The following is a 13,801-nucleotide window of genomic DNA, read 5'->3' on the forward strand; positions in this document are numbered from 1 at the left end:
TCCATAACTGCTTCTGGAACTTTCTCCAAGTTTCCAGGTAGCAAGTTACCAGAGAAGCTGCTGCTGAGTCATCCAGCCTACCCAAGTCAGTCACCCGACCCAAAGAGAAACACAGGATTGGCTGCCAGCCAGGTCTGAACCTTTACCTACACTAACATAAACATCCTACTGTAGCACTTTAGCAACGCTAGGGGGTTCTACACCTACTACAGTTCCAACTTTACAATTAGTCCCTCTGCATTTCACGCTGATGCTCTGGAATGGTGGGTCATCAAGCCCAGACCGCAATCTACCAGTCACCTTTCCGTGATCTGACCCACGGGCTTGGTGCTCCATCACTTGCACATAAAGAAGGGGACATGTGCTTTTACCACTACTTTTCCCTTTGAGACTTCCAAATGCAAAAATAAAAAAATTGGATAAAAGATTTATTCATGTAAAAAAAAACTTTTTGATAGATAAGGCCCCTTTCACATGGGCATTTCAATCAGGTCCACCTGTTTTTGCTTGATCATAAGGTCCATTCATCCCTATGGACAAGCGAAACTTGCATCCATTTACAACCGCTTATGTCTGGGTCCAATCTTAAAAAACCCAAAGGGGACTCTGTCCTCTTCTGCTTAGTAGCGCATCGGAGGTAGGTCACTGTGTAGGGTCCAGCATCTAATGTCAAGGCCTCCAGCCTAAGGCTGGAGACTGTTGGTCTGTGAGCTTTCACTATTCGACCAGAGCAGGACCCTGCTGCATGTTCAGCCTGGTGATCAAAGCATCTGGCAGATGGAAATCCAGTGCCAACTTCCTTTGCAGTCCTGAGAGGCACTAAGATATCTGATTCTTGAAAATAAAGGGAAAAAGTTTGTCAAATAAGACATGCTCTTTAAGAGCATGTCGTGGGATCTCAAGGGAGCCAAGCAGAGCAGCCAGAGCCTTGTGTCCAGGTCAGGAGCAAGGCAGGCCAGAAGCGGGACTGTCAGTGCTGTTTGGACTGGAGGGACTACCTGGCTTGGAGAGAAATTGTCACTGTGACTCAGTCACTCGCTGCACTGCGGGGGAGCCAATGCTCATGGCCCACGGTCGTGATGACCGCCGGCCACATGTGATCGTGGGCACGAGAGGCAGAACAGGGACGTGTGTGTGTGTGTGTGTGTGTGTGTGTGTGTGTGTGTAAACACACAAATCCCTGTTCTGTTCTGTGAGGAGAGACAGATTGTGAGTTCCTAATAGCTAGGAACCACAATCTGTCATCCCCTCTAGTCAGTCCCCTGCCCCTACAGTTAGAACACACAGTCTGGGAAAATGGTTAACCCCTCGATCACCCCCTAGTATTAACCCCTTCCCTGCCAGTGACATTTATACAGTAATCGGTGCATTTTTATAGCACTGATCACTGTATAATTGTCAATCGTCCCAAAAATGTGTCAAGTGTCTGATGTGTCTGCCATAATGTCGCAGTCACAATAAAAATCGTAGATTGCCGCCATTACTAGTAAAAAAATAATAATAATAAAAGTGCCATAAATCTATCCCCTATTTTGTAGACGCTATAACTTTTGCGCAAACCAATCAATATATGCTTATTGTGATTTTTATTCCCAAAAATAGGTAGAAGAATGCATATCGGCCTAAACTGAGGAAAACATTTGCTTTTTTTTTTTTTTAAATTGGGGATATTTACTAAAGCAAAAGGTACAAAATATTTCTTTTCAAAATTGTCACTCACACAAAAATAAAAACCGCAGAGATGATCAAATATCACCAAAAGAAAGCTCTATTTGTGGGAAAAAAAGGACGCCAATTTTGCTTGGGTACAGTGTCGCACTTCCGCACAATTGTCAGTTAAAGCGATGCAGTGCCGTATCGCAAAAAAGTGCTCTGGTCAGGAGGGGTTATATAGGGGATCACTTCCTAAGACTTTGTCTACCAGTGTCCTTTAACCTGGAGATGGTGTATAACCCAGTAGGTAATGAATATTAGCCTAACTATGTGTCCCATGATGTTCTCAAAGAAAAGGATTTTACAGGTAAGTATGATGAAAAAATCCTATTTGGAACAGTGTACACTGCACATGAAATGCATTGTGGTGTGCTATAGTGTGAACACATTGCCCAGTGCTTTAGTAGCGTTGGGGCACCATGCAAAATGAATGGCACTGCACCACAGTAAGCCATTTGTGGAGGCAAAATCCACATTTTGCTACACATTACCATACTGTAGGTGAACCAGTGTTTCTCACACACACACAGAACAAGGTAGCAGGTTCACTATGACTTATGCCGCGTACACACGAGCGGATTGTATGGCGTACTTAGTCCGTCGAAACACATTTCAGCGGACAATCCGCTCGTGTGTGGGCTCCAGCAGACTTTTTTAGCGTGCAGTCTGGAGTACTTAGAATTTAGTTTTTTTTTTAATTCTGTCCGTCAAACTTTGGTTTCAGCGGACAATACGGTCGTCAGTATGCTAGTTCGATGGACTAAGAATGGAGCATGCCCAGAAAGGATTTACACGGCGGAAGGGTGCTTTGCTGTGTCTTGGACTTCCTATTTCTAGTCCCGTCGTACGTGCTGTACACGTCATCGCGCAAGCTTTCGACGGACTGTTTGTGCATCCGTGTGTGGTCAAGTCCGTTCAGTGGAAACTACGACGGATTGTCCGTCGGATTGTATGACGGACTAAGTACGCCATACAGTCCGCTCGTGTGTACGCGGCATTAGCCCTCCTCAGCAGCATGTCCTTACCTTCCTTCACCTTCACTTCCAGCAGTTTACTGCTAGCCAGATGGGTGTATCTCTTATCATTTAAGAGGCAGAGAGGAAATGCGCACAAACACAAGCATAAATCTCACTAGAATCCTATGATCTCCTGTGAAAAGAAGTCTGATCTGAGAATCAGATGATAGCTGGTTGGAAGTGAACTTTGTTTTGCTCTCCTACCTGCGTGGGGAAACTCTGAATGCACGAAGCACCGGCTGATGATGTCACAGATGTAATGTAAGGTGAGCGAGCTATTACAACAGTAATGTAGTGGTTTTAATCAGTTTACCAAAGAGAGCAAGAAAGTGATCACTGATTATGATCCTGGAGTTGGATTTTAAGACCATGAGACAATTGTTGTTCTTTTACAACCTGTACTAGAAAAATGGCTACTGGAATGTTAGCATCTACAGCTATATTTTTTATCTCAATGAGAATCATTATTTTAAGTGTCTGTATTCATTTTATTTTATTGACAGAACCAATCCATGCTCTGGAAGCACAAACTATTATTGACATGAGTTGTGGGTCAAACCACTCTGTGGCAATATGTAGTGAAGGAAACATATTTACGTGGGGCAGTGGATTGCATGGAGAACTTGGGTCAGGGCAGGTGCCTCAAAAAAGTCCCATCCCAAGGTAAGTTATGTTTATGCAGATTTATTGATAGTTGAATGATTGTTGTTGAGCAAAACCTGCCCAATTTACAAGATACCTAGCATACAATACAATCTCTAGGACACGTATGCTTTTATTCATTTTTACACAGTAGTGTTCATGAGTCTAGATTAGACCATCTAACATACAGAGAATTTTGGCATGAAAATATAACTCAGCAAGAGGTTATATTGTAGAGGACAAGTTCCAGGTACTAATGCTTTTATTCTTTGATCTTACAGGAGGATCACTGGGCTCTCGGACATAAAAATCATACAAGTAGCTTGTGGACATTACCATACGGTTGCTCTTTCAGAAGGTAAACAGTACATGAACATAAACTGTGCTATATATTTTTAAAACCTAAAAATCAGCAACTATGACTGTATATGCAGTCTCAAATAAGCAGTTGTAGGTAAAGTTGCGCTAAACCACAAACAGAAATATGTAACAATAACATAATACAAAAATTTGACCAAAAGAAATGAACCAATCAGTGAAAATAAAAGTCCCAACATGTATCAACGGTACGTAGATGATCAAAGTTGAATAGTGCAAATCGTGATCGTAAATATAAAAGAATCCCAAGACCAAAACGTCCTTACAGTGATGACGAAACCGTTCAACACCTCAAATAAAGTGACACCTCCACCATAAGAAATGCCTGATTACCAGCTAGTGTGGACCCCTATCACAGGAGGTCTATCAATGCTCTGGGAATGTTTTGTCATGTATTGAAAGTTATTTTTTAGATTTAGATGTGGTGAGGGATTAGAACCAATGTCGGGTTTCTATTGCTATTGGTGTCCCAGTTAAGCTGGTCTCCTGAGGAGCCATACAAAACTTGCTATGTCAGTGTCCCTGTTTGCCAGGTCCCCCTGACATACAGTACGGTACTTTGATTAAAAAATCGAAGGAGTCGGGTGGAAAATTGTTGGCTGAACAGATGCTGCATCCAATCAGGTACACTGTTCAGTTATTCTAACAGGCGCTGTGGTTTTGCCCTTCCCTCACTTCCATCAAAAATGGAAGAAAAAAAAAACATTGTCACTTTAGATATACTTTAAACAATGTACATAAAACTGACCAATATTATTATAGCTTCTTCTTGACAACCTCCATCTTATAGCATAAAATAGATGGAAATTTGAAGTGAAGACAGCTTCAGTGATCTGACACTTTAATGACGTGAATTATTTGTAGGAAGCTATTGCTGAGACATGTTCTTGATTTCCTTTTTAGACAGCAGTGTGTTCTCATGGGGAAAGAATACTGCTGGTCAGCTTGGCCTGGATTATAAAACATCTGACACCGCAAGTCCTCAACTTGTGAAGTCCCTTAGAGGAGTCCCGCTCGTCCAGGTCACTGCAGGTGGTTCTCAGAGTTTTGCATTGTCTATGTCTGGAATAGTCTTTGGATGGGGAAAGAATAATGCTGGACAACTAGGATTCCAAATGAATCTCCAGAGAGGTAATTTGCAGTTAGTGGTACCAGGGTAGATGTGAAACTTTAGGAAAGCAAATTAAATGGTTATTTTTACTCTTTATTCAGCAGGAATATTTAAACCACACGCAGTGGCCTCCTTGAGAAACCTCAGCGTTACTTATATAAGCTGTGGGGATGAACATACAGCTGTTCTAAGCAAGGTAAAATTAGTGCTTCTTATTCAGGTAATTACTGTAGAGTAAAGCAGAAGAAATATAGGGTAGTCGATGTTATAACTGATACACATGTTTTTTCTGTCCATCCTAGGGATGGCATACCATTTGTCAGGCATGTATTTTTGTTAATGGCACTTTTTAGCCAGTTCCTAGGGTGACAAGTTTACATTTTACAAATCATGTTAACGTTTTCGTTATTTTGAATAAACCGTGTATTTTCCCTCTCACAAATTGGTGTCATAGCGGGGATTAATTCCTCCTTAACAGCAGTCATTTGATGGCCGTTCTATTGAGATCTGGCATAAGCACACTGGGAACCTTGAAGGTTGTCATCTCCCTAAAGCTCTAAGGAAATATCAATGCAGGTAGAATAAATTGCTGATAACGTGATATGTTCTATTTGCTAGAAAGAAAATATATATTGGAAACAATAGGGCTTGGAAGGTTTTCAGATACTGGAAATCTTTTATCACTGTCTGGTTTTATCGTTACATTTGGGAGATTTCCACTCACTTCCAAGAAATTTGGTGGGTTTCAGATTGAACAGGAAGGAGGAGAGAAATTCAACCCCAAATGGAACAGTATTCTAGTAAATAAAGGAAGAATAAAAACCTTGGTTAGGAATGCATACCAGTTTGTGGCCTAACCAGGTATATGGCCTCTCTCTTTGGTCCTAGTAACAGGAGTTCTGACTTTATGCAGCATTGTACTTAGTTACATAGTTAGTCAGGTTGAAAAAAGACACAGGTCCATCCAGTTCAACCAAAAAATAATAAAAAATACAATCCCATATACACAATCCTATACCCACAGCAAAGCATGATCCAATTTGCTATAGCAATGGAAAAAATTCCTTCTTAATCCCCTGAGAGGCAATTGGATTTTCCCTGGATCAAATTTATCTATAAATGTCAGTACCCGGTTATATTATGTACATTTAGAAAGAATCCAGGCCTTTTTTAAAGCAATCTACTAAGCTTGCTAGAACCACCCCTGGAGGGAGTCTGTTTCGCATTTTCATAGCTCTTAGACCGCTTTCACACTGGGGGCATTTTGCAGGCACTAAAGCATTAAAAATAGTGCCTGCAAATGGCCTTAAAACAGCCGAGGGCTTTCACACTGGAGCTATGCGCTGGCAGGGTGTCAGAAAAATCCTGCCAGCAGCTTCTTTGGAGCGGTGAAGGAGCAGTGTACTCGCCGCTCCTCCCCATTGAAATCAATGGGGCAGTACTGCTATACAGTGTTTTGCGGGCAGATTTAACCCCTTTTTGGCCGATAGCGGGGGGTTAAAACCTCCCCACTATCGACCGAATAGCGACGGTAAAGCAGTGCTAAAAATAGCGCTGCTTTACCGCTGACGCTCCGGCGCGGCACAGTGTGAAAAGGCTCTTGCTGTAAAACATTTCCGTATTTGGAGATGAAATCTTTTTTCCTCTAGACGTTAAGAGTGCCCCCTTGTCCTCAGTGATGACCTTAAAGTGAAAAACTCAACACCATGTTCATTTTATGGACCACTTATGTATTTGTACATGTTGATCATATGCCCCCTTAATCCCCTCTTCTCAAGAGGGAATAGATTTAGTTGCTCTAATCTTTCCTAGTAGCTGAGCTCCTCCATACCTCTTATCAGTTTGGTTGCCCTTCTCTGCACTTTCTCCAGTTCCCCGATATCCTTTTTGAGAACTGGTGCCCAAAACTGAACTGCATATTCCAGATGAGATCTTATGAATGATTTGTACAGGGGAAAAATTATATCTCTCTCACTGGAGTCCATACCTCTCTTAATACAAGAAAGGACTTTGCTCGCTTTGGAAACCGCTGCTTGGCATTGCATACTATTATTGAGCTTATGATCTACTAAAACCCCCAGATCATGCTCCACCATTGATTCCCCCAATTGTACTCCCCCTAGTATGCATGATGCATGCATATTCCTAGCCCTCAAGTGCATAACTTTACATTTATCAACATTAAACCTAATTTGCCACTTAGTTGCCAAATTAGACAGCGCATTGATGTCGGCTTGAAAATTGGAGACATCCTGTAAGGACGTTATTCCACTGCATAGCTTAGTGTCATCAGCAAAGACAGAATTGTACTTTTAATCCCAGATCCTATATCATTTATAAAGATATTAAAAAGTAAGGGTCCCAGCACTGAACCTTGGGGTACACCACTGATAACCTTAAACCATTCAGAGTAAGAGTCATTAACCACTACTCTCTGAATCCTGTCTTTCAATTTGTATGCAATCAGGCAGGCCCTTGCACTACATGGTTTTGGTAAATCTGAAGACAAAAATCTGATAGTGTGTATGGCGCTTAAGGTGCAGTTTGGCATTTCATGGTGTTCGTAATTCACTACAAACGCAGTACTTATTTCTTAAAAATGAGAACAAATTTGTGGACCGTAGATGACAATTTGGTATTTATAGTAGATTTTTTATTTATTTTTTGTAGGATGGTACGGTATACACATTTGGTAATGGCAGCCATGGACAGCTAGGAAAAATTGTGGAGGGTAACACAGCAGAACCTCAGAAGATTGAAGAATATGAAAGACAGGTTTCACAGATAGCCTGTGGAAGGTGTGAAGCAAACTATGATTTATATTTTTTTAAGAAAGGACACATTTTGGTATATAGAGAAAAGCAATTTCTGTGGGGAGCGCTACTGGTTTCTCTTAGACCAGGTTGTTCTTTTACTAAGTTCTTGGACACAATCTGGGAAATTACCTATGCTTCCTGCACCATTGTAAGCTGTCAGGAGTGGTGTGCACCACATTACCCAAGCAGATAGACTTGTTTCAGAAATAGGAGGGTTTGCCTCAATCAATTGGCCTAAAGATAGGGGCAGGTACCATCATCCTTTGTAATAGGATATTGGAAGAGAATACCTGGGGCTGCTCCAAACATGCCCCCCGCATATTAGAGAATTAGGACTATCTCGGTAGACTTGTTTCAGGTCTATTTATACGACATGTCTGTTTTCATTTCAGAGTGAAGAGACAACGACAGGTATACACCAAATTATCCCTATAGAAAGTTGCTGCAGATTCCCATCAGGTCTGGCCTGGCAATACAGGATGTGAGCTGTCAACAGACAGCTTACATACCTCTCTTTGCCCATGCACTGGTTACATTACTTGAGCAGAGAGACTGCACGATTAACAAACTTCCTCCTCCCATATGCTCTGAGCTGAGAGATCAGCATGCAGCTCCAGCTCTCTTGATCTCTGCGCTGTGTCTGTCATAGACATGGCAGAACAGAGAACTGATTGCTCTTATTTAACAAAGGACTTGCACCCCTTTTTGTTAGGAGCATAATTTTCTCATGTTTAGAAGAGTGGTGCAAGCATTAAAGTAGAAGTAACCCCTGTTTGTGAACTTGTAACCACAGGTAACCCTATAATAAGGCTAACTTGTAGGTACAGTGAATATCTCCTAAACATGCATGTTTAGAAGATATTAACTCTGCATGCAGCTGGTGAGGTCAGAGCCGCATGTGCTCTGAAGGGACGGCATACCATGCTGTCGCTTCAGAGCTCCATGCCACAGTCCGTAACTCCCGAGGGCATGCGCAGGAGTGACGCCATCGCGGGCCGGCCAATCAGAAGGTTGGAGGACGTGAACCCGGTTTGAAGACTGGTTGGAGATGGAAGCCCTGTCAGCGGTGAAAGCTTGCGGCTGCAGGGCTTCATTCTAAGGCAAGCATTTCATAATGTGCTAGTATGCAATGCATACCAACACATTATGCCTTTACCTTGCAGGTTATAAAAAAAATAGACTGTGGTTTACTACCCCCCAATAGTTCTGTAGTCTTCTTAAAGATTTTGTATTCTTAAAGTCCTTAACACTCAACCTCCTTCCACTACTACCACTGACCGGTACCCCTAAAATAAGTCTAACACTAACCTTACTGAACACCTAGGGGTTGATTTACTAAAGGCTAGATAGACTGTTCATTTTGCAATGGAAATTGCACTTTATAAGGGAATTTTCTTCAGACCCTAGTGAATGTTGTGAAATTTCACCTAGCAAGAAATAAAAAATTAATGTAAAAAACGCATTTTTGCTTGCACATGATTGGATGATGGTCAGCAGAGCTTCTGCTCATTTAGTAAGTTAAGGAAAAATAACTTGCAAATTGAAGTCACTTTGCCTTTAGTAAATCAACCCTCTAGACTTAAGGTAAAAGAACCTTTCAATGTCGGCTCCTAACAGCCCCCCCCCCCAAATACTTACCTAAACCTACTCTCAATCCAGTGCTCTGCCCACCTGCAGCAGCACTGCTCTTTTCTCCCCTCTTCTCTTCTCACAGGAGGCTTGGCTGATGGCTCCTGCTGCTATCAATCAAACCTGTGAGCAGAGAGAGGGGTGCGGGATGATCTAGGCTCTATGTGTTAGGGGATGATCACAGCCCAGGAGCAAACCCGCAGGTATGCCCCATAGCTTGCTATAGGGCACACTCAGAGAAGTACCCTAGAGCACCTGCAAGGGACCCCAGAAGAGGTGATTTGGCGCCGCTCTGTGCAATACCATTGCACAGAGCAGGTAAGTATAATATGTTTGCTATTTTAATTTAAAAAAGGTACCTTTACAATCACTTTAACTACTAATTTGTTCTAAAGGTAAGTAAAGCAATGACATTGTTGAGCAGAACTATGTTTTATGGTTGCAGCTACCACACGCTACTGTATGTCTTCACGTCTAACTGCATTGTGTCCTTTGGTCGTGGGCTGCAAGCAAAACCAGAAACTTCCACCACTGATAAAAGTCGACCTCCACAGGAACCAGGGAAATTAGACATTAGTTGCCTAATTTGTCCAAAAGGTACAACACCATTGCTTTCAGTGTCAAATATATATAATTATATATCATACATTTTCACACCAAAAGTATTATATTTTGCAACAGAGCCTATAAATCTTGTTTTTTTAATGTCAGTTATTTCAATTGTATGTAATATTGCACAAGGAAGTAGTGTGGTAATTGGCCAATTCATAATTTAAAATAATTTAGAAAATTGGCAAAAATAAATGTCAAACTTGAGATTACTAGAATTATTGCAGTGGTTTGCATAAACACGCACCCCCTTGGATGTTTCTACATTTTGTACTGCTTGGATCTGTAATTAAAAGGGGCTTGAATAAAATCGAGATTTTTCTTAAAAAATGTTTTACAAAAAGATTGACTTGGTTTCACCAGAGCTTACTTTATGGGTTTCACAGAAAAGAGATTGACTGCTTATGAAACCAACTGCCTTGAAAAGTCACATCAGTGGCTAAACATAATCCACTTGTTTGGTTAAAGTGTCACATGATCTCTGAATAAATATTCCTGTTTTGTGAAAGCCTTGGAGTCTGTTGGGGATCATATGTCGACAAACCGAATGAAGGCCAAAGCAAGTTTGAAATAGTTATAGAGAAGTACCAATTAAGGATGTGTTAAAATATAGCAAACTTTGAATATCCCTCAGAGCACCATTTATTCCATTATTGTTATAAAAAGGAAGCAATATACCACAGCAATGACCACAATGAAAGATTTCAATCAAAACTTAGTGACTAGATAAGAAGTAAATATCATAGCAGTGGTGTACCTAGCAAATCTGGCACCCAATGCCAATCATTTTTTATACCCTCCCCAAAATGGTCTGAAGAACTAAACTGTAGGTGTACCTCGATTGAGTTACAGTAACAGTGTAAGAGTGTCCGGAAACCAGATATGAACCTGCGACCTCTGCTGTGTCTGGTAGTGTCTCTTCTTGCTGAGCCACCTGAGATGCTGGACAGCAAACTGATTCATTGTACAATCCTGCTTTGTGACATGTTTCTACTGAACCTTGTCTTCCTTGCTCCTCCCATGAACTTCCATTTTAAGCCATGCCTTTGCACTTCCTGTTTGCCAGATTATTCTGCCCCCTCTAGCCAATATTTTGCTCTGGTCACTCCTACTGCCATCGACTACTACTTGTTACCAACCTTTGGCTTGTTCCTCAACTATGCATCTGCTTGATCCCAACCTGCAACAACTTGTTACTGACCTTTGACGTGTTTACTGACTATGCTACTGCTTAATCCCTACTTGTTATATCTGCTACTGCACCCCAGCTTGCTCATCTTCTGGAGGAGCAATCCTGAGGACCGAAAGCTGGTACTAACATGCAGCAAAACCCATATCCACCATTGGGAGCTCTGGTGAATATCAGTTAGTACATAGACCCCCCCACCATGGGCGAGCCTGCGTTATCTGCCAGGGTAACCCCTGCTTTTTCATTTATCCAGCTGGTTGGTGGGAACCTCTCTACTGCTATAGCTTTTTGTGTCTGTCTGACCCCTGACAATGTCAGAGGGGCTTAAAGGGGCATAGTTAAATAAAGTAAAACTTTGGATTGCGAGTAACTTGGTCTGCAAGTGTTTTACAAGACATACCAACATATTTTTTAAATACAGTTTAACTTGATAAACAAGCGAGGTCTTGCAATACGAGTAGCGTCACGCCACAACAGAGTATAAAAGAGAAGAAAGGTGCCTCCTAAGTATAGCAATATGGTTACATTTAAAGAAGGTACAACATTTAGGCTTGGTTCACACTGCTGTGACTTGTGATCCGACTTGTGAGACTTCAAGTCGCGTGACGTGAAATCCCATTTTAGTCAATAAGAGCTGTCTTAATTAGCACTACTGAAGTTGCTCCGAGTTTTGAAAAGGTTCATGTACTACTTCAAGGCGACTTCTTCTTGCCTCCAAGTCTGATCCTCATCTTAATTGATCTGATTTGGATCTGACATTACAGGGAGATTACCCAGGCTTTCCCTGATGTTGGCTCAAATCCGCATTGCTATAAACTTTTTAAATGGACTATAAACTAAAGGACTTATGAATAAATGGTTCTGAAACAGATCATCTGAGTTTCCATTATTTCTTGGGGGGAAATTTGCTTTGATATACGAGTGTTTTGGATTACACACACATTTCCAGAACAAATTATGCTTGCAATCCAAGATTTTACTGTAAAACCTAAGCCTACTTCCTCTATAGTCAGCACAATCCAGCTTCTGCAAAACTGTTCCAGATTCTGGCTGCCCCGGTTTTGATCAATTCCCCCTGTATCCATAGTGCAGGGGTCAGGAGTGTGTAATCCATACTTGAAATACTTGACATTGTAATTTTTCTCTTTCAGACTTTGAGAATATCCATCTCAAACGGATCTTTGCTGGAAACTATGTCAGTTTTGCAACATCTTCGCTACAACCACAGGTTTTGTTTTCAAATGTTTTCTTTTAAATGTTACCTTTTTTAGGGTTGTCATACATAGCCAGATAATTGCAATTCAACCATCACCTTTGACTTCTAGACCATGAGATTTATGAGTTCATATGTCCCATAGTGTCTACAGTAAAAATCTTTGTTTTCTGAAAAAAAACAAAAACACTTATTAACACGATTTGGAATCACCCGTGCACCTAGAGTAAACAACTAGAAGAGAAGACAAACTGCTGCCTTAAGCTAGCTATACACTAGTATGAATAGATTTTCCAGAATGAAAACTACATCTTGCTCCTTCAAATTTTCTTGTAATTCTGAACAAAAATAAACGTTCATACCAATAACCACTAGAAAATCAAACAAACATTCCAAAAACATATGGCCAGCTGTGAACTGTAAGCACACCAAACTTTATTCTTTCAACAAGAGTGTGCAAACTGTACAGGAACAGTAATGCTAGCAATACATATCTTGTCGACATTTGAGCCATGAATGGCTCTCTCGGCACCAACCAACCCACTGATTTTTAAAAATCAGCGTAGCCATGTGGACAATTCTTGGCCAAAACAAGTGACTGCATCCAATTTTTGGGAATTCAGTCAGCTGTCTTAATACAATAGTATACAGGGGAGATTCGTCCATCTATGCTATTTAGAGGGTATGGGGGGGGTTCCAGTAATTTCCTCTCATTCAGATTACGAGGCTGAACAGGGAAATGCTTAACATGTATAGCTAGCTTAACAATGAGGGCACAGCTAGATTGCACTAGCAAGGAGACAGTTTGCAGTATTTTTTTATATGTGGGACTAGATTACTGACTGTAAGCAACATGATATATAACTGGCTATGTGCCTCACCTTGCAGGTTGGCCACCCTGGATCATGAACTATGTTGTTGATGTAGGAATCTGGCGCTGCCTGTCATGCAACCTTCGACATTCATTTACACCGGTCTTTTTCCCCTGCACACAAAATGTATTTTTTAGCATCAATTTAAAGGTGTATTTTTTAATTAAAGTTCTAATATTCATTTCATAGAACCACAAAACAACAACACTGACTGACAACTTGCAAAAGATCTGTCAACTTGATAAAGACATGGTAAATGCGTGGACAGACCCCATTTCTGGAAGAGAGAAGAACCACAAAGCCAAAAGGTCTCTGTAATATCAAATGAAAATAAAATAATTTCTCACTGGTTATAGACTGAGGAAAGGCACTGATTCATTGACAGGCCACATAGGCTACTCTGTTGTACCTAACATTTAAAAATCTCATATAGGGGCAAAATTCACATGAAATATTGTTTTTCATTTTGCACAAAATTGCACAGTAATATTATTAAAAAAAAATCCTTTCTTGTGTTTTTTTTTTCTTTTGTTACAAAGCACATTTCATAACATTATTTGATTCTATTTTTAAATAGATATTTTATTTAAAGTAGATAACAAAGAAGTCCATC

General features: G+C 40.9%; 1 protein-coding gene across 2 annotated transcripts in view; it reads left to right on the forward strand.

Annotated features, from left to right (window-relative positions):
• The window catches only part of LOC143974771 (putative E3 ubiquitin-protein ligase HERC6), an 82,830-nt gene that overhangs the window by 22,517 nt on the left and 46,512 nt on the right, over positions 1–13,801 (forward strand). For both annotated transcript variants that reach the window (XR_013272279.1, XM_077476490.1), the window contains exons 2-9: positions 3,233–3,392; positions 3,653–3,729; positions 4,653–4,880; positions 4,962–5,056; positions 7,531–7,658; positions 9,751–9,902; positions 12,255–12,331; positions 13,378–13,496. Coding sequence is in view for 1 of the 2 variants with exons in the window: in XM_077476490.1 (XP_077332616.1) it covers positions 3,233–3,392; positions 3,653–3,729; positions 4,653–4,880; positions 4,962–5,056; positions 7,531–7,658; positions 9,751–9,902; positions 12,255–12,331; positions 13,378–13,496 (1,036 nt within the window). In the remaining variant the exon portion in view is untranslated. The remainder of the gene's footprint in view (positions 1–3,232; positions 3,393–3,652; positions 3,730–4,652; positions 4,881–4,961; positions 5,057–7,530; positions 7,659–9,750; positions 9,903–12,254; positions 12,332–13,377; positions 13,497–13,801) is intronic.

The sequence above is a fragment of the Lithobates pipiens genome, unplaced genomic scaffold (genome assembly GCF_037356315.1).
Source record: "Lithobates pipiens isolate NorthernLeopardFrog02 unplaced genomic scaffold, aLitPip1_a1.2 Scaffold_13, whole genome shotgun sequence".
NCBI lineage: Eukaryota > Metazoa > Chordata > Amphibia > Anura > Ranidae > Lithobates > Lithobates pipiens.